Consider the following 21,985-nt stretch of genomic DNA (forward strand, 5'->3'; position numbering starts at 1 on the left):
CATGGCTAGTCAGATTACTCCTAGGAGTACTTTTTAAAGGCCCTCTGACATCGAGTGCGTGGTGGGAGGGGCCTATTTTCGCGCTCTCAATGCGCAGTTGATATTCAGACTGAGACATCCAGCTTCCCTAAAGGAGTCCTCTGGCATCTAGGACCACTATAGAGGGTTTTTTTTTCCTGCAAAAATCGTGTTTAAGGGCAGGTAGGAGCCACAGCAGAGCTGTGGCAGTGTGTTTGACTGTTTATTAACGGTTTTCAAATCCGGTTTGGGGCCTAAGGGGTTAATCATCCATTTGCAAGTGGGTGCAATGCTGTTTTAGTCCCTTATACACACTGTAAAAATCTTGTAAAGTTTACTACTTTTTAACACTGTTTTGCAGTTTATGTGGTAGTTTTTTTCTCTTAAAGGCACAGTACCGTTTTTGTTTAATTGCTGTTTCACATTTATTAAAGTGTTTTCCAAGCTTGCTGGTCTCATTACTAGTCTGTTAAACATGTCTGACATAGAGGAAACTCCTTGTTCATTATGTTTAGAAGCCATTGTGGAACCCCCTCTTAGAATGTGTACCAAATGTACTGATATTTCTATAAGTTATAAGGACCATATTATGGCATTTAAAGATTTATCACCAGAGATTTCTCAGACTGACAAAAGGGAGGTTAAACCACCTAGCTCTCCCCATGTGTCAGAACCTATATCTCCCGCTCAAGTGACGCCAAGTACATCTGGCGCGTCCAACGCGTTTACCTTACAAGACATGGCGGTGGTTATGACTAATACCCTCACAGAGGTATTGTCCAAACTGCCAGGGTTACAAGGAAAGCGAGACAGCTCTGGGGCTAGAACAAATACAGAGCTTTCTGACGCTTTAGTAGCTATGTCTGATATACCCTCACAATATGCAGAAGCCGAAGCAGGAGAGCTTCTATCTGTGGGTGACATTTCTGATTCAGAGAAGGCGTTATTCCAGTCTGACTCTGAAATGACAGCGTTTAAATTTAAGCTTGAACACCTCCGCTTGTTGCTCAGGGAGGTTTTAGCGACTCTGGATCACTGTGACCCCATTGTAGTCCCAGAGAAATTGTGTAAAATGGACAAATACTTTGCAGTGCCTGTTTACACTGACGTTTTTCCAGTCCCTAAGAGGTTTTCAGAAATTATTACTAAGGAATGGGATAGACCAGGTGTACCATTCTCTCCCCCTCCTGCTTTTAAAAAGATGTTTCCCATAGATGCCGCTACACGGGACTCGTGGCAGACGGTCCCTAAGGTGGAGGGAGCAGTCTCTACCCTAGCTAAGCGTACAACTATCCCCGTCGAGGACAGTTGTGCTTTCCTAGATCCAATGGATAAAAAATTAGAGGGTTTCCTTAAGAAAATCTTTATACAACAAGGTTTTATTCTCCAGCCTCTTGCATGCATTGCCCCAGTCACTGCTGCAGCGGCTTTCTGGTTCGAGTCTCTTGAGGAGGCTCTACAGGTGGAGACCCCGTTAGATGATATTCTAGACAGGATTAAAGCTCTTAAGTTAGCTAATTCCTTTATTTCTGACACCGTTTTTCATTTAACCAAGCTAACGGCTAAGAATTCAGGTTTTGCCGTTCAGGCGCGTAGGGCGCTATGGCTTAAATCCTGGTCAGCTGACGTTACTTCAAAGTCTAAGCTTCTCAAGATCCCCTTCAAAGGGCAGACCCTATTCGGGCCTGGACTGAAGGAGATCATTTCTGATATTACTGGAGGAAAAGGTCACGCCCTTCCTCAGGATAGGTCCAACAAATTAAGGACCAAACAGACTAATTTTCGTTCCTTTCGAAACTTCAAGAGTGGCACAGCTTGCAAAACAAGAGGGAAATTTTGCCCAGTCCAAACCAGTCTGGAGACCTAACCAGGCTTGGAACAAGGGGAAGCAGGCCAAAACACCTGCTGCTGCCTCTAAGACAGCATAAAGGAGTAGCCCCCGATCCGGGACCGGATCTAGTTGGGGGCAGACTTTCTCTCTTCACCCAGGCTTGGGCAAGAGACGTCCAGGATCCCTGGGCTCTGGAGATTGTTTCCCAGGGATATCTTCTGGACTTCAAAGCTTCATCTCTAAAGGGGAGATTTCATGTCTCACAATTATCTGCAAACCAGATAAAGAGAGAGGCATTCTTACGTTGCGTTCAAGACCTACTCGTTATGGGAATGATCCACCCAGTTCCAAGGGAGGAACAGGGGCAGGGCTTCTATTCAAATCTGTTTATAGTTCCCAAAAAAGAGAGAACTTTCAGACCAATCTCGGATCTCGATCCTAAACAAATTTCTCAGGCTCCCATCCTTCAAGATGGAGACTATTCGAACCATCCTACCTATGATCCAGGAGGGTTAATATATGACTACCGTGGACTTAAAGGATGCTTATCTCCACATTCCGATACACAGAGATCATCATCAGCTCCCCAGGTTCCTAGACAGGCATTACCAGTTTGTGGCTCTTCCCTTCGGGTTAGCCATGGCACCAAGAACCTTTACGAAGGTTCTAGGGTCCCTACTGGCGGTTCTAAGGCCACGAGGCAAAGTGGTGGCTCCTTACCTAGACGACATTCTGATACAGGCGTCGACTTTTCAAATCGCCAAGTCCCATACGGACATTGTTCTGGCATTCCTGAGGTCTCACGGGTGGAAGATGAACGAAGAAAAGAGTTCTCTCTCCCCTCTCACAAGAGTTTCCTTCCTAGGAACTCTGATAGATTCAGTAGAAATGAAAATTTTTCTGACAGAGGTCAGGTTGTCAAAACTTCTCCTGTCGTGCTCTTCATTCTACTTCTCGGCCATCAGTGGCTCAGTGTATGGAAGTAATCGGCCTAATGGTACCGGCAATGGACATAGTTCCGTTTGCCCGCCTACATCTCAGACCACTGCAACTTTGCATGCTCAGTGGAATGGGGACTACACAGATTTGTCTCCTCGGATAAATCTGGATCAAGAGACCAGGGATTCTCTTCTCTGGTGGCTATCTCGGGTCCATCTGTCCAGGGGAATGAGTTTCTGCAGGCCAGAATGGACTATAGTGGCGACAGATGCCAGCCTTCTGGGCTGGGGTGCAGTCTTGAACTCCCTGAAGGTTCAGGGTTCGTGGACTCAGGAGGAAGCCCTCCTTCCGATAAACATTCTGGAACTAAGAGCGTTATTCAATGCTCTTCAGGCTTGGCCTCAGCTAGCTGCGGTCAGGTTCATCAGATTTCAGTCGGACAACATCACGACTGTAGCCTATATCAACCATCAGGGGGGAACAAGGAGCCCCCTGGCAATGTTGGAGGTTTCAAAGATAATTCTATGGGCAGAGGTTCACTCTTGCCATCTCTCAGCTATCCATATCCCAGGAGTAGTGAACTGGGAGGCGGATTTTCTAAGACGGCAGACTTTTCATCCGGGGGAGTGGGAGCTCCATCCGGAGGTATTTGCCCAGCTGATTTAACTATGGGGCACACCAGAACTGGATCTCATGGCGTCTCGTCAGAACGCCAAGCTTCCTTGTTACGGGTCCAGGTCAAGGGATCCCCAGGCAGCGCTGATATATGCTCTAGTAGCGCCCTGGTCCTTCAGCCTGGCTTATGTGTTTCCACCATTTCCTCTGCTCCCTTGTCTGATTGCCAAGATCAAGCAGGAGAGAGCTTCGGTGATTTTGATAGCTCCAAGGTGGCCACACAGGACTTGGTATGCAGATCTGGTGGACATGTCATCCTTTCCACCATGGACTCTGCCGCTTAGGCAGGACCTTCTACTTCAAGGTCCCTTCAAACATCCAAATCTAATTTTTCTGCGTCTGACTGCTTGGAGATTGAACGCTTGATTTTATCAAAGCGTGGTTTCGGTCATTGATACCTAAGTTCAGGCTCGAAAGCTTGTCGCCAGGAAAATCTATCATAAGATATGGTGTAAATATCTTCATTGGTGTGAATCCAAGGGTTACTCATGGAGTAAGGTCAGGATTCCTAGGATATTATCCTTTATCTAAGAAGGATTGTAGATGGGATTGTCAGCTAGTTCCTTAAAGGGACAGATTTCTGCTCTGTCTATTCTTTTGCACAAACGTCTGGCTGAGGTTCCAGACGTTCAGGCGTTTTGTCAGGCTTTAGTTAGAATCAAGCCTGTGTTTAAACCTGTCGCTCCGCCATAGAGTTTAAATTTAGTTCTTAAAGTTCTTCAAGGGGTTCCGTTTGAACCTTTGCATTCCATAGATATTAAACTTTTATCTTGGAAAGTTCTGTTTTTAGTAGCTATCTCCTCAGCTCGAAGAGTTTCGGAGTTATCTGCTTTACAGTATGATTCCCCTTATCTGATTTTCCATGCAGATAAGGTAGTTTTACCTACCAAACCTGGGTTTCTTCCTAAGGTGGTATCTAATAAGAATATCAATCACGAGATTGTTGTTCCTTCATTTTGTTCTAATCCTTCTTCAAAGAAGGAACCACTATTACACAATCTTGATGTGGTTCGTGCTTTAAAGTTTTATTTACAAGCTACGAAGGATTTTCGTCAAACATCTGCTTTGTTTGTTGTCTACTCTGGACAGAGGAGAGTCCAAAAGGCTTCAGCAACTTCTCTTTCTTTTTGGCTAAGAAGCATAATCCGCTTAGCTTATGAGACTGCTGGCCAGCAGCCTCCTGAAAGAATTACAGCTCATTCTACTAGAGCAGTAGCTTCCACATGGGCTTTTAAACATGAGGCCTCTGTTGAACAGATTTGTAAGGCGGCGACTTGGTCTTCGCGTCATACCTTTTCTAAATTCTACAAATTCGATACTTTTGCTTCCTCTGAGGCTATTTTTGGGAGAAAGGTCTTACAAGCAGTGGTGCCTTCCATTTAAGTTCCTGCCTTGTCCCTCCCTTCATCCGTGTCCTAAAGCTTTGGTATTGGTATTCCACAAGTAATGGATGAACCCGTGGACTGGATACACCTTTACAAGAGAAAACAAAATTTATGCTTCCCTGATAAATTTATTTCTCTTGTGGTGTATCCAATCCACGGCCCGCCCTGTCATTTTAAGGCAGGTGTTTTTTATTTTTAAACTACAGTCACCACTGCACCCTATAGTTTCTCCTTTTTTCTTGCTTGTCTTCGGTCGAATGACTGGGGGTGGCAGTTAGGGGAGGAGCTATATAGACAGCTCTGCTGTGGGTTTCCTCTTGCAACTTCCTGTTGGGAAGGAGAATATCCCACAAGTAATGGATGAACCCGTGGACTGGATACACCACAAGAGAAATAAATTTATCAGGTAAGCATAAATTTTGTTTTTATTTCTTTCCTAAGACATAGAGAGTCCACAACGTCATTCCAAATACTAGTGGGATATTCACTCCTGGCCAGCAGGAGGAGACAAAGAGCACCACAGCAAATCTGTTAAATGTCACTTCCCTTACCCATAACCCCCAGTCATTCTCCTTGCCTCTGTCAATGGGTCAGTTCATGACAATCATAGACCTGAAGGATGTCTATCTTCATGTTCCCATCCACAGGGATCATCACCAGTTCTTGAGATTCACTTTTCAAGGCAAGCACTTTCAGTTTATCGCTCTTTTGTTTGGCCTTGCCACTTTTTCCAGAATTTTCTCATAGAAGAGTTCCCTTGTTCCAACTATAAGGGTTTGTTTCTTAGGGACAATCATAGATTTCCTATCTATGACGATTTTTCTGACGGAGGTCAGAAAATCAAACCTTCTCTCCTATTGCCTCTCTCTACAGTCTACTGTTCTGACATCAGTGGCTCAGTGTATGGAGGTAATTGGTCTGATGGTCGCTTCCATAGACATCATTCCTTTTGCTCGATTCCATTTGAGAGCTCTGCAGTTATGCATGCTCAGAGAATGGAACAGAGATCATTCAGATCTGTCTCAGAGTATAGATCTGGATCAGTTGACAAGAGACTCTCTCGTGGTGATCAGGATCATCTGTCTCAGGGCACATGCTTCCGGAGACCCTCCTTAGTGATTGTGACCACGAACGCCAGCCTGCTAGGCTGGGGAGCAGTCTGGGACTCGTTAAAGGTGCAGGGATTATGGACTCGGTAGAAGTCTGCTCTCCCCATAAACGTCTTGGAGTTGAGAGTGATCTACAATGCTCTGATGACTTGGCCTCAATTAGCCTTAGCCCGGTTTAACATCACCTCAGTGGCTTACATCAACCACCAGGGAGGAACTCAGTTCCTTAGCCATGAAGGAGGTGGCACAGATTATTCAGTGGGCAGAAGCTCACAATTGTTGTCTATCTGCCATCCACATTCCAGGAATGGACAACTGGGAGGCGGATTTCCTGTGCAAACAGACATTTCATCCCAGGGAGTGGGCTCTCCTTTCGGAGGTGTTCTCCAGGTTAACGCTCAAGTGGGGGTGCCAGAGTTGGATCCGATGGCGTCTCGGCAGAACGCCAAGCTTCCAAGGTACGGTTCAAGGTCAAGAGATCCGCAGGCCGCTCTGATAGATGATCTGGCGGTTCCTTGGGATTTCTGTCTAGCATACCGATTTCCTCCGTTTGCGCTCCTTCCACGAGTCATTGCTCGTATCAAACAGGAGAGAGCGTCGGTAATTCTAATAGCTCCTGCATGGTTTGCAGACCTAGGGAAGATGTCATCTCTTCCACCTTGGATGTTAACTCTGAGGAAGGACCTTCTTATTCAGGGTCCATTCCTCCATCCAAATCTAATTTCTCTGAATCTGACAGCTTAAAGATTTGACGCTTAGTTCTGGCTAAGGGTGTGTTTTCCGAGTCTGTCATTGATACTATGATTCAGGCTCGCAAGCCTGTTGCTCCAAAAATTTACAATAAGGTATGGCATAAATACCTTTATTGGTGTGAATCAAAGGGCTAATCTTGGAGTAGGGTCAGGATTCCTAGAATTTTGTCTTTTCTCCAGGAAGGTCTGGAGAAAGGGTTGTCAGTCAGTTCTCTGAAGGGTCAGATTTCTGCACTCTCTATTTCTATTCGTTTACATAAGCGTCTGGCGGATGTGCCAGATGTTCATTTTTTTTGTCAGGCCCTGATCAGAATCAGTCCTGTGTTTAGACCTGTTGCTCCTCCTTGGAGCCTTAACCTTGTTCTTAAAGTTTTGCATCAGGCTCAGTTTGAGCCAATGCATTCCATCGATATTAAGCTGTTATCTTGGAAGGTTTTGTTTCTTATTGCTATCTCTTCTGCTCAGACAGTTTCGGAACTCTCGGCTTTGCAGTGTGATTCACCTTACCTTATTTTTCATGCGGATAAGCGGTCCTTCATACTAAATTAGGGTTTCTCTCTAAGGTGGTTGCGGACAGAAATATTTATCAGGAAATAGTTTTTCCTTCTGTCTGTCCTAATCCTTCCTATCATAAGGAACGTCTGTTGCACAACTTGGATGTGGTGCGCACTCTAAAGTTCTACCTACAGGCTACTAATAATTTTTGCCAGTCTTCTTTCCTGTTTGTTTGCTTCTCTGGAAAGCGTAAGGATCAGAAGGCTACTTCTACTTCTCTTTCCCTCTGTTTGAGAAGTATGATTTGTTTTGCTTATGAGACTACTAGATAGCAGCCTCCTGAGAGACTTACAGCTCATTTCACTAGGGTTGTCTCGTCTTCTTGGGCTTTAAAAATAAAGTTTCTGTGGAACAGATTTGCAAGACTGCAACTTGGTCCTCTCTGCATCCTTTTTCCAAATTCTACAAATGTGATACTTTTGCCTCGGCTTCTTTTGGGAGAAAGGTTCTTCATGTGGTGGTGGTGGTGGTGCCTCTTCTGTTTAGGTCTACCTGTCTTGTTCTCCCTCCCTATTCTGTGTACTCTAGCTTTGGTATTGGTTCCAACTAGTAATTGGAATGACGTTGTGGACTCTCCATGTCTTAGGAAAGAAAACAAAATTTATGCTTGCCTGATAAATTTCTTTCTTTCCGGACATGGAGAGCCACGACCCACTCTTAAGATTAGACAGTAATTCTTTACTAAACCTCAGGCACCTCTACACCTTTGTGTTATCTTATTTTTCCATTTCCCTTCTGCTGAATGACTGGGGAGTATGGGTAAGGGAATTGGAATGACGTTGTTGACTCTCCATGTCTTGAAAGAAAGACATTTATCAGTTAAGTATACATTTTGTTTTTTGAATTATGGTCTTTTTGGAAGATTTAGTAAATATTTTTGATTTTTAAGCAAATTCTCTTGGTGCTAAACACATACCCCTATACCCAGGTGAGGATACAGACTGTGCTTGGAGTATGCAGAAGTATGCCTGAGCTTCATTTATTTTTTCTCCAGCTAAATCCTCTTCTGTAGTGTCACAGGAGCACAACTTTGCAGTGGTTAAACATGTTGTAGAAATTAATTAGTTTAAAAAATGTTCTAATCATAAAGAGTGTTTCATTTTAACACTAGGCTGTATCTTTAGTTCAGATAATTTATAAATTATGTATACAGTGCTTTTTTCAAAATCAGACACCAGTTATAAATATATTTATCTTCCACAGAAAATTTTGCCAGCTATGTGGCATTATAAAGTAGCCGGGTGGGGGCAGTGTAATACTTTCTAATATTATATCATTTTCTGCTATCCAAAGCACAAATTAATCCCATAAGTTACCATAAATGTATTTAATGATAATGTGTGCAATAAAAATTGATTTATTAGGGGAGGAGAGTCCACGGCTTCATTCATAACTATTGGTAATTAAGAACCTGGCCACCAGGAGGAGGCAAAGACACCCCAGCCAAAGGCTTAAATACCTCCCCCACTTCCCTCATCCCCCAGTCATTCTTTGCCTTTTGTCACAGGAGGACGGCTGAGAAGTGCAGAAGATCGGAGTAGTCTCTTATGGAGGGTAGTACTCTTCGCATTGGGACTGGGGTTTTAAGTAGTCTTGTCAGCCTCTCAGTGAGAACCTGGGCAAAAGTTAGAGTCCGGAGATGCAGGGAGAGTCTTTCTGCAAAATCATCCTGACTCATATTAACAGCTCCACAAGAAATCAGCGTTGACGAGTTTCACTGCCTGCTTTTTACACTCAAGTCTATGTCAGGAGCAAGGCTACTAAACTGTCACACTTGAAGGGCCGTGTTCCTGTTCCACGGTGTAGATTCTGGTAAGATTGTTTCATTTTTTATTACATAATGATAACACGGAAGACAGGGTCACAGTGTGATGCCTTTTATCTTTAAAGAATCAAGGGTTAATATTCCTGGAAAGGGGATTATTTAACAGGGGTTTTTATACATGATATTGTTTATTGTGCCATTGCTGCGTTATGTGCGAGATGAGGCTCTGGCAATGTGTGGAACTGTCAGGTGACTTACTGGAGTATTGTGCGTCCCTTTTTTGGCGCGTTTTCTCCTTAGGCAGGGGTGGTCCTGCCAGGCATTCCATGTGACCGGTGGGGCTATCTCTCTTCCTCTGTTGTAAACGGATGTCTAGTACTACTGAGCCGTCCTTCTCTGAGGGTTCCCCGTCCCGTGAGGTGTGTTCCCTGCATTCATCTCCAATTGCCATGCAGCGCCCCATGGTCCAACCATTACTCCTGCTGGAGAGATTCGTTGGCCGTCAGATTTTGCGGATCAACTGCAAACAGTGGATTCGAAAGCGATCCGTGCCTTACCATGTTCTGCTAAGTGCAAGCGTAGGGGGTATCAGAGGCGTTATACGATGACGAGACCCCTTCTGGGTCGTAGTCCATGTCATCTAAACCTCCGGCTGCGGAGGAGCCTGACTTTAGGTTTACGATAGAGAATTTGTGCTTTTTGCTGAAGCAAGTGCTTGCTACTCTGGAGGTTCTGGAACCAAAGCTTCCGGAGGAACCTGCGATTCCTAAGCTTGATAAGGTATATGAGGACAGGGTGGTGCCTCAGGCCTTCCCGATTCCTATTAAGATGGCTAATATTATTAAGAATGAATGGGAGCAATTAGGTTCTTCCTTTTCCCCTTCTTCCTTTAAGAAACTGTTCCCCGTTCCGGACTCTCAGCTTGAGCTGTGGTGTACTGTCCCTAAGATGGATGGTACTATCTCCACGCTCGAGAAGCAGACAACTATTCCCCTTGAGGATAGTAAGTCGTTTAAAGAGCCCATAGATAAAAAGTTGGAAAACTTGTTAAAGAAGATGTTTCAACACAAAGGGTTCGTTTTTCAGCCGGCAGAACCGAGGTTCTGATGAAGAGGATGCAAACTTCCCCAAAACGTTAAAATAAATTTTGGTTTTCTGAGAGCCAAAATTTTCCTGTGAGTGTATTTCATTTTGGTTACATATCTGCACCCAGGTAGTTGTCCCTTGATGGGTGGATCAGCAGGGATCAGCTGGTGTGACAGTATATATATATATATATATATATATATATATAAACTTCTATTTAAAAAAAAAATCATACAATGTAGTGTTTTGTATTTTGCACAAATGAAGAAAAACAAAAAAAGGGTGTTGTTAAAGGTCCCACAGCTCCATGACCGTTGTTGGGGTCTACATTGATTTTGTCCCAACATACAGAAACCTATGTATACTTGAGAGGATTATCCTTGGGGATTCATTAGTTTATTTGTGGCTGCCTACATAGAAGGTTAAAAGCAAGGTTGACTCAGAAGAGTGCATTTTTTAACCATATATGGCAGCAGTGTTTGCAACAATATTTGAAACAATGTTATACATTATTGCAAACAGTGCTTCTCTATAACGTTCAACAATGTGTAACTGTGTTAACAGTGTTACAAAAGCTGCTGACACTCCTGTACCTACCCAGGTATGCTTTATAACAAATGAAACAAATAGACTAATAAAATTCATAATACAAGTAAATGGGAAAGTTGTTTCAAATTGCACACTCTGAAGCATAAAAGTTGACTTTACTGTTGCTTTAAATAATTCCATAAACATTCATTTTGTTCATATTGATATGGCAGTCATGGTTGTATTGAGATGTTGCTGTTAATGCAGCTGCATCCTGAAAACCTTGTGAATATCCGTCTCAATGTGCCAGCACACACCCATTGGCAAGTGCAGCTGCTTTCCTTGTTGTGCTTTTTCAGTCTTCTGAATGCCTCACCTTGAGTGATTCAACCTCCCTAAATATCACTATCCGCTTTTTTATGATTACTAGGGGTATAAGTTCCGGATTCCATTTGGTGTGGTCTGTATTCCTCATAGAGAAATATCCAGACTGTGAGCAAAGGTTAATTTCGAGTGAAGTCCGTTATTTATTACAAGTCACTATAAAATACAAATTTAAAGGGACAGTCAAGTCCAAAAAAACTTTCATGCTTTAAATAGGGAATGTAATATTAAACAACTTTCCAATTTACTTTTATCACCAATTTTGCTTTGTTCTCTTGGTATTCTTAGTTGAAAGCTAAAACTATGAGGTTCATATGCTAATTTCTTAGACCTTAAAGGCTTCCTCTAATCTGAATGCATTTTGACCACTAGAGGTCATTAGTTTATGCGTTTCATATAGATAACATTGAGCTCATGCACGTGAGGTTACCCTGGAGTGAGCACTGATTGGATAAAATGCAAGTCTCAAATTAACTGAAATAAGGGGGCAGTATGCAGAGCCTTAGACACAAGGTACTCACAGAGGTAAAACTTGTATTTCTATAACAGTGTTGGTTATGCAAAACTGGGTAATGGGTAATAAATGGATTATCTTTCTTTTCAAACAACAAAAATTCTGGTGTTGACTGTTCCTTTAACTTATTTGCTTTTAAATAACCATAATGAAAACTGGCTATACAAAGGGACATTATTTTTTTTATTGTTATTCAGAGGTGATATCCAAACACTTTTTCTTGGCTCTGAGACCACCGACCACAATTTCATTGGCGATTGGCAGTTTCTTATGTCTGCCTCTCTTCACTGGCTCCCAAACTATGCTTTGCTCAGAACTAATAATGCAATGCCACTCCTTAATATGTGTATAACTATGTTTTAAACTCCCTTGGAGTGATAGAACATAGTTATCAGTGAGGATTTATTGAATAGCAGAATGTTATAAGGAAAAAGTATGTCAGTTTTAATTTATGGCCTTGTTACACATCTTTGCATTTCTTGCTTTTAAAGGAACATGAAAAGTCAAAATGAAACTTTCATAATTCAGATAGAGGTGCCGATTCTATAAATCTCTCCAAATCAAACGTGATATCTCACGGTGAACCTTGCAGGGGCTGCCATGCTGGAATTATTGTAAAAAACAGGGGCAGTCCCTGTGAGTGGCGAGATGACTCCTATATAAAGTAATGGAGCTTGCTGGAGAGGTACACTTGGCTCCATGCCGGACAGATAGCTCAGCATGCTAATGCACTGTGGCTCTGTAGCAACCCGAGGGTTGCAGGTTCGATCCCTGGCGAGGTCCACTCAGCCTTCCATCCTTCTGAGGTCGATAAAATGAGCAGCGCCTTGAGACCCTTACGGGTGATTAGCAGTGCTTTACAAGTACCCAATACATGCATAGAGAGAAATTAGCAGGACGCAAGGGCAGGCACTTTAAAAATTAAATCATGCAACCAATATAAATCACATAACTGATTTTTCTTACATGGGCAAATACCGAAATAAATCTCTTAAAGGGATGGCACAGATTAAAGGAGTACAAAAACGGTGGGAATATTTTAAAAAGACTATTCTAGATGCAACTAAACACTGTATTAGGCTTGTTTGTAAAAGAAAACCAATATGGTTTTCAAGAGAAGTAGCACATGCAGTTAAAGGGACACTGAACCCAAATTTTTTCTTTCGTGATTCAGATAGAGCATGAAATTTTAAGCAACTTTCTAATTTACTTTTATTATCACATTTTCTTTATTCTCTTGGTATCTTTATTTGAAATGCAAGAATGTAAGTTTAGATGCCGGCCCATTTTTGGTGAACAACCTGGGTTGTCCTTGCTGATTGGTGGATAAATTCATCCACCAATAAAAAAAATGCTTAGATGCCTTCTTTTTCAAATATACAGGGAGTGCAGAATTATTAGGCAAGTTGTATTTTTGAGGATTAATTTTATTATTGAACAACAACCATGTTTTCAATGAACCCAAAAAACTCATTAATATCAAAGCTGAATAGTTTTGGAAGTAGTTTTTAGTTTGTTTTTAGTTATAGCTATTTTAGGGGGATATCTGTGTGTGCAGGTGACTATTACTGTGCATAATTATTAGGCAACTTAACAAAAAACAAATATATACCCATTTCAATTATTTATTTTTACCAGTGAAACCAATATAACATCTCAACATTCACAAATATACATTTCTGACATTCAAAAACAAAACAAAAACAAATCAGTGACCAATATAGCCACCTTTCTTTGCAAGGACACTCAAAAGCCTGCCATCCATGGATTCTGTCAGTGTTTTGATCTGTTCACCATCAACATTGAGTGCAGCAGCAACCACAGCCTCCCAGACACTGTTCAGAGAGGTGTACTGTTTTCCCTCCTTGTAAATCTTACATTTGATGATGGACCACAGGTTCTCAATGGGGTTCAGATCAGGTGAACAAGGAGGCCATGTCATTAGATTTTCTTCTTTTATACCCTTTCTTGCCAGCCACGCTGTGGAGTACTTGGACACGTGTGATGGAGCATTGTCCTGCATGAAAATCATGTTTTTCTTGAAGGATGCAGACTTCTTCCTGTACCACTGCTTGAAGAAGGTGTCTTCCAGAAACTGGCAGTAGGACTGGGAGTTGAGCTTGACTCCATCCTCAACCCGAAAAGGCCCCACAAGCTCATCTTTGATGATACCAGCCCAAACCAGTACTCCACCTCCACCTTGCTGGCGTCTGAGTCGGACTGGAGCTCTCTGCCCTTTACCAATCCAGCCACGGGCCCATCCATCTAGCCCATCAAGACTCACTCTCATTTCATCAGTCCATAAAACCTTAGAAAAATCAGTCTTGAGATATTTCTTGGCCCAGTCTTGACGTTTCAGCTTGTGTGTCTTGTTCAGTGGTGGTCGTCTTTCAGCCTTTTTTACCTTGGCCATGTCTCTGAGTATTGCACACCTTGTGCTTTTGGGCACTCCAGTGATGTTGCAGCTCTGAAATATGGCCAAACTGGTGGCAAGTGGCATCTTGGCAGCTGCACGCTTGACTTTTCTCAGTTCATGGGCAGTTATTTTGCGCCTTGGTTTTTCCACACGCTTCTTGCGACCCTGTTGACTATTTTGAATGAAACGCTTGATTGTTCGATGATCACGCTTCAGAAGCTTTGCAATTTTAAGAGTGCTGCATCCCTCTGCAAGATATCTCACTATTTTTGACTTTTCTGAGCCTGTCAAGTCCTTCTTTTGACCCATTTTGCCAAAGGAAAGGAAGTTGCCTAATAATTATGCACACCTGATATAGGGTGTTGATGTCATTAGACCACACCCCTTCTCATTACAGAGATGCACATCACCTAATATGCTTACTTGGTAGTAGGCTTTCGAGCCTATACAGCTTGGAGTAAGACAACATGCATAAAGAGGATGATGTGGTCAAAATACTCATTTGCCTAATAATTCTGCACTCCCTGTAGATAAAGCAAGAGAACGAAGAAAAATTGATAATAGGAGGAAATGAGAAAGTGTCTTAAAATTGCATGCTCTTTCTGAATCATGAAAGAAAAAAATTGGGTTCAGTGTCCTTTTAAGACAGAAAAAGACAGTCTATAAAACATTAAAACTCACTGGCTCAGAAGAGGATAAGGAAAAATGGAGAACCCAACAAAATATGACAAAGCAGTTAATCAGAAAGGCTAAAGTTGATGCAGAAAAGAAAATGGCACAATCTGTAAAGAACGGTGACAAAACCTTCTTTAGATATATCAGTGAAAAGAGAAAAACTAACAGAGGGAAAGTAAAACTCAATACTGATGATAGAGTAGTGGAAGAAGATAAACAAATTGCAAACTTTCTAAATGTTTACTTTTGTTAAAGGGACATGAAACCCAAAAAATATATTTCACGATTCAGATAGAAAATACAATTTTAAAGAACTTTCTAATTTACTTCTATTATCTAATCTGTTTCATTTTCTTGGTATCATTTGTTGAAGGAGCAGCTATGTACGTATGGTTTCTAACTGAACACATGGGTGAGCCAATCATAATCAATATATATATATGCAGCCACCAATCAACAGCTAGAACCTTGGTTCTCTGCTGCTCATGAGCTTGCCTAGATAAACCTTTCAGCAAAGGATAACAAGAGAAGGAAGCAAATAAAATAATAGAAGTAAGTTGGAAAGTAACTGTATTCTCTATCTGAATCATGAAATATATTTTTGGGTTTCATGTCCCTTTAAGTCTGTACAACAGATTTTAAAGATAGTAAGATTATATTAAAGGGATACTGAACTCAAATTTTTTTCTTTCATGATTCAGATAGAGCATGCAATTGTAAGCAACTTTCTAATTTACTCCTTTTATCAATTTTTCTTTGTTCTCTCTGTATCTTTATTTGAGAAGGCAGGAATGTAAAGCTTACACACCAGCCCATTTTTGGTTTAGCACCCTGGATAGCGCTTGCTTATTGGTGGTTACATTTAGCCACCAATCAATAAGCGCTACCCAGGTGCTGAAGAGGCTGGTAAGTAAGGAAAGGTAAGTACGGGTTTGGGGGGGTTAAATCTTTAAAATCCTTTTTTTTTTTTTTTTTGCAGGTGTTGTTAGGTTAATGTTACATAACGCTGCACATAGTTAAGAATTATGTAACATTAATATGTACATAAACTGGCACTTTAAGTGGGTAGAATGATGACTTTTGGATAGAAGCCAGAGAGTTTCAATTAATGGAGTACTCCCTAAGGATCAGTTCTTGGGCCTGTTTTGTTTAACATGTTTATCAGTGATATTGGAAGTGGGCTTCAGGGGAAGGTTTGTTTGTTTGTTTACTGATGATATATAAATTTGTAACATAGTTGATGTTCCAGATGGGGGGGGGGGGGGGTTGATCAAATGAGCAGAAACTGGAGGGCAGGGCAAATAAATGGGATCTGAAATTAATATTACCAACAGCAAAATTATGCATTAGGATCTAAAAACCAAAAGTCAAATTATCGTCTCAATAGTACATTACTGACTGTAACTAAAGAGGAACAGGACTTGGGAATTATTATTTGAGACCATTTAAAATTTGGTACACAATGCAGCAGTGCAGCCAGTAAGGCCAGCCAAATACTTGGTTGCATTGGAAGAGATATTAGTAGCAGAAATAGCAAGGTTCTTATGCCACTTTACAGATCAATAGTTAGACCACATCTAGAATACTGTGTACAGTTCTGGAGACCATGGCCTATATTTATCAAAGTCTGGCAGACCTGATCCGCCAGACCTCGCTGAATACGGAGAGCAATACATTCTCCGTATTCAGCGCCCCCTGCAGACTCAGGGGGGTGTCAATCAACCAGATCGTACTCGATCGGGTTGAATTCCGGCGATGTCTGTCCGCCTGCTCAGAGCAAGCGGACAGTTTAACTGCTGTTTCTCGCCAGAAACACGGGCATCAAGCCCCATTCGGAGCTTGATAGATAGGCCCCTATATCTTCAGAAAGATATAAATAAACTAGAAACTGTCCAAACGTAGGCTACTAAAATGGGATGTGATCTAAAATATAAAACATATTACAGATGTAAGACAAATATATGAAGAGACTTAATAAAGTGGAAGCTGAAAGCATTTTCCACAAAAAAATGCCAAAACAAAGGTGGCCACAATCTTAAATTAGAGGGTAGCAGATTCAGAAGAAATGTGAGGAAGCATTTTTTTTTACATAAAGGGTGGTGGATTCATGGAATAAGCTTCCAATTGAGGTGGTAAACACAAAGACTGTAAATGAAGTAAAAAATGCCTGGGACATGCATAAGGTTATCCTAAGAAAAAAGTAACGTAATATAGGTAGACTTGATGGGCCTTTTTGTTTCTCATCTACCGTCAAATTCTATGTTTCTCTGCTTTTTGCAAATAGCATCTTGCAATCACTTCTATTTTCATAAGCATGTGGTTTTCTTTTTGGTTATTAAGTCTTTTCAGTGTTTTGAGAAAAGCTTGCCACCCTCTAGCTGGCAAGAAAAACTGTGAGATCTGTAGGGCGAAAATCTTTACAGAATTACGCTGGGATTAGAGAGACAACTTTATACACACCAATGGAACTCCCTAGTTCCACCCATTTTTTGCAAAAAGCAACAATTACGCTTTGTATTTTGTACTTACAAGTATGAATTTCTATTACTGTGCATAGTTAATACAATTTATTGCTGTGTAATTTACATACAAATTTTTCTTTTTTTAATAAAATACAATTTTTGGTGAAGAATTTTTTTCCGATTGTTATTGTACCTTAACAATACAATTTCCCCCTTGCGTATTTTTATGTAAATGGTTACATTTTTCATTTTCTATGATTTTTAAGTTACAAATTAAATTCTGCACTTTTGTAATGTATGCATGCATCTCCTTCCCATACAAAAATGCAGTATACGCCCCTTAGCGAGACACCCTGTTTTCAGGGCAAAAAGTGCATTTATAGTATTCCATCAGGCAAATAGAAGGGTTGGCGAGCAGTCTTATAGAGTCTCACCAGCCTAGAGAGCTATAGAGAATTGTCCCCAGAGTATGTAATTTTAGGACGCATTAAAATTCACTTCTGCTATTAATTTTAAGTTATCTTAGTATCCTTTGTTTGAAAAGCATACATAGGTAGGCTCGCAGCAGCAATGAACTACTGGGAGATAGCTGGTGATTGGTGGCTACACATTTTCATTTCATTCGTTTACCAGATGTGTTCAGCTAACTCCCAGTAGTGCGTTAATGATCCTGAGCTGACCTAAACTATGTGTTTAAAGGGACATAAAACAAGTTGGGATAGAGACAAAATATAATAATATGTACTTTAATTACTTTACTTACAAATTTATACTGCAGTGCCTCGCCATTAACCCTTTCTATTTAGTTTCTGAATTGTAAAACTCTAACTCCCCCCCCACATAGTTCCTTCTATGACTATATCAATATCTATTGTTATTTTGGTGGAATGCAAAAGTGCATAGGGATTATCTGCTGGAGCATGCCCAGAAGCTGTGAACTCAGTTGAAATACAATGCCTGTGTCTAAACACTGATAAGAGGGGTGGAGTTGGCTGCTCCAGGCAGCTTAGATATGTAATTCATTTTGCTTATTTTTAAAAACTGTTTAAAAATACTTGCCAGCAATTTTTAAACAATTTTTTTTATGCAAACTATTTTTATTTAATTAGCCCTTTTAGGATATGCAAAGATCTCAACCTGTTTTATGTCCCTTTAAGCCCTTTGCAGGGGTTATTTGCATACTTATATACGGTATATACAAGTAATAGTGCAATAAGAAATGCTCTTGCATATTAGATTCTTTTTGCACCTTTATGTCTCTTTTAAACTGTATAATCACAAATATTTGTGTACCCTCCACAAATAAGAAGATTTAAGCCCACAAACTACTTGGCATGACTAGTTGATGCAGAAAACCTTTCTTGAAAATAATGAATTATACATTTTCTTTGTATCTCCCTGGTTAAAGGGACACTGTACCCAATTTTTTTCTTTTGTAATTCAGAAAGAGCATGCAATTTTAAGCAACTTTCTAATTTACTCCTATTATTAATTTTTCTTCGTTCTCTTGCTATCATTATTTAAAAAAGAAGGCATCTAAGTTTTTTTTTGGTTTCAGTACTCTGGACAGCACTTTTTTATTGGTGGATGGATTTATCCACCAATCAGCAAGGACAACCCAGGTTGTTCGCCAAAAATGGGCCAGCATCTAAATTTACATTCTTGCATTTCAAATAAAGATACCAAGAGAATGAAGAAAATTTGATAATAGGAGTAAATTAGAAAGTTGCTTAAAATTTAATGCTCAATCTGAATTACGAAAGAAAAATTTTGGGTACAGTGTCCCTTTAAGAAACTGATTTTGTTGTTAAAGAACCAGTCGACTTGCATAATTGACGAGTGCATAATAAAAAAAATAATGCAATAGCACTTCTTTTTAAATGAGCAGTAGATTTTATTCTGATTTTAAAAATTGACTTTAATATGCCAGCCCCATGTATCATGTGACAGCCATCAGCTAATAACAGACCATTCATATACACTGTAAACTCTTGCACATGCTCAGTAGTAGCTGGTGCTTCAATAACTGTACATATAAAAATGTGTAAAATAATGAAAATTATTTGGAAAGTCTCTGAAAACGGCAAGCTCTATCTGAATCAGGAAAAGTTTAATTTTGAATTTAGTGTCCCTCTAACTAAACTTTAAGCGACATGACATATACACATGACTTTTTTCTTATGTAACAATCTTGTTTGGGATGTACATCTGGAAAAAACATTTCACAGTCCGTATTCATCAGTAGCAAGTTGAAGATCACAGTATGAGGGAGAACATTGTAGTTTCCTCCTTGTGTGCTTGCTATGCACCCCATGACATAATCAATGTTTCTCGGCACACTCCTACGAAAACCACTCTCTTTACTGCTTAGTGCAGTACCGTAGCACTGATTTTTAAACTCATATATTTAATTATGGCATAAACATCACTTTACTCGTTCTTACGGATGCAAAACTAAACATTCCAAACCTTCAACATCTATTGAAAGTTATTACTATTTTTTTTTTTTTACTCTGCAAAATAATATCAACATATATATTCGGTTCTGCAAGCGTATATATTTTTGTATAGCACCAAACACATACTCATACTTCTCCAACCTTCCTTTTCTTTCTCTAAGTGAAGGATCAACTGAAGTGCATTAAGATATATTTAAATGAGAATTTGGGAATTGTGCATCTGTCTAGTTGTTGTCGTCATAGTTTTTTTATCTTAGCCTACCTAGCTATCACTTACCAGGAGAGAGCTCCCTTTCCCAGCGATCATGGACAGAAACTTACCACACCCCCTTAATCTAAATAAAAGAGGGCATGTTTCTCCCCCTTTTTATTCCTAGTTCTGTCCATTATAGCAGTGGCAGATCTAGGTTCCTTTTCCCACGCCTCATAATGGTAGAGGATGTGGCTTATATTTCCCACATGCAGTCTTTTTGACCTTATTCCCTAGGTGTCGGGCTGTCCCCATCCTTTGGAGGTGTCCCGCATGCCATATTGGGTTGAGGCTGTTTTAGTGACATCCCCAGTAATTACCTTTGGGTGCTTCCAGTCCCAAAATATGACTCGTGTAGGGCTGCAACTAACAATTTTTTCATAATTGATTAATTGGCCAATTATTCTTTTGATTAATTGACTAATCAGGTAACAAAAATCAATTCTTTTTTTCTATATTTATAATAAAATCCACATAGTGAGGGGTCGATTTATCAACACCTTTTCCCCACTAAGGCTGCAGGTTTTCACAAGAGAACCTACAGTCTGTATTTAACAAGTAGTGGTCAGCAGACCGCTGCTTTCCTAACCTTTCACCACCTCTTAGGTGGCGAATTTCAATATCCCCGGTCTTGTCTGACCAGGGAGATTGACAGCTCCTGCCAGCACGTAATTGGCTGAGCACAGGCAGGGGGCGGGATTGCATGCAAGCACAAAATAGCGCTTGTGTGCAATGCTGAATTCCAGCAGTGGAATTGATCCAGCCAAAGGGGGGCTGTGGCGAACAGGAGCGCGTATGTGTGCCCCTGTCCACCGCAGCTTCATAAATCGACCCCTGTGTTTTACAAATATACATTTCAGACTAAAACTTTACATGATGACAACTGTTTGTCCAATTTTTAAGCTGCAGAGCACAGTTTTAAAAGAGGTTGAACTAGGAAGAGGTAGACTGTCACTGTTTATTACATTCGGCCATTCACTCTTTTAGAAACTTTTCATTGAAATGCAAAAATGTCGACAAGTCCACATGCTTCAGGCTGAGGCTAGCTCTCTTTTTGCAAGCTATTTTGCCTGCAGCAGAGAAGAGGGGCTCAGATGGTGTTGAGGTGCCTGAAATGCATAAGTAGGGTTTTTGCCAATTTCACCAAGGTGGGATATTTATCTTTGTTAGCTCTCCACCAATGTAAAATGTTTTCCTCCTTGGCAAGGGGCCTCTCACCAAAGTAAGCCTGGACTTCATTCTAACATATGCAGTAAATGAATGTTTTTATATTTCACAATGAGTAGTGCCTGCACTTTTTTGTTTGAATGGTAAATAACCAGCTATAAGGTTAGGAAAAAATATCTAGTCCTCTATTAAAATAACAGACTTACCTGTTTAATCTGGTACATATCACAATTTACTAAAAATATAAAAGAACAATTAAAAAAGTCAAAAGCGCTAAGGACTATATATCAATAACAGGACACAGCCTTACACATTTATCTATACAGTACATATAATCAGCAATAGCAAGCAATCAGCTGATCATTTTACACACAGATAATAGTGCATATCATTCAAATAAGTCCCATCAATCTAGGGCTAGGTGTAAATAACAAGCTCAACACTATATCATGCAAAGCATAGTTCCAATCCCCTGATTTAATACAAACAAACCAAATGATGACTCCAATACCAGTTCATTTGGATTGAAGCAGCTGGTGCAGTGCGCAGACCAACTAATTGATAATGAGATTCGTTGACAACTATTTTCATAGTCGATTATTATCGATTATATTGATTAGTTGTTGCAGCTCTAGAATCATGGATTATGTTCCTAGCAAAATATAGATATGTTTCATAAATGTGAGATCTTATAATTTATCTGTCATATTTCTTTGTATTGCATGTGTTGGTCTTCTGCATAAAGCACTTTTCAGTATTGTATATATATATTTCTTTACAGGGTTTATATTATCTGCACAGTAAAGGAAAAATGCACCGAGACATTAAGGTAAGGTGATCTACAGTTTTACTTCTCTCTATTTACTATCTATCTATCTATCTCTCTATTTACTATCTATCTATCTATCTATCTATCTATCATCTCTATATGTAATGTAGAAAAATGTCTCCAAATGGGAAAAATAACAAGTCCACTCAATTCATTTTTTTACATTATTTTTTTATTTGAAATTAA

At 40.3% G+C, this 21,985-nt stretch overlaps 1 protein-coding gene across 3 annotated transcripts in view; it reads left to right on the forward strand.

Moving 5' to 3' along the window:
• The window catches only part of MAP4K3 (mitogen-activated protein kinase kinase kinase kinase 3), a 788,683-nt gene that overhangs the window by 390,811 nt on the left and 375,887 nt on the right, over nucleotides 1-21,985 (forward strand). For all 3 annotated transcript variants that reach the window (XM_053711916.1, XM_053711915.1, XM_053711914.1), the window contains exon 6: nucleotides 21,752-21,799. In XM_053711916.1, the coding sequence (XP_053567891.1) occupies nucleotides 21,752-21,799 (48 nt within the window). The remainder of the gene's footprint in view (nucleotides 1-21,751; nucleotides 21,800-21,985) is intronic.

This window comes from Bombina bombina, chromosome 4 (assembly GCF_027579735.1).
Source record: "Bombina bombina isolate aBomBom1 chromosome 4, aBomBom1.pri, whole genome shotgun sequence".
Classification (NCBI taxonomy): Eukaryota; Metazoa; Chordata; class Amphibia; order Anura; family Bombinatoridae; genus Bombina; species Bombina bombina.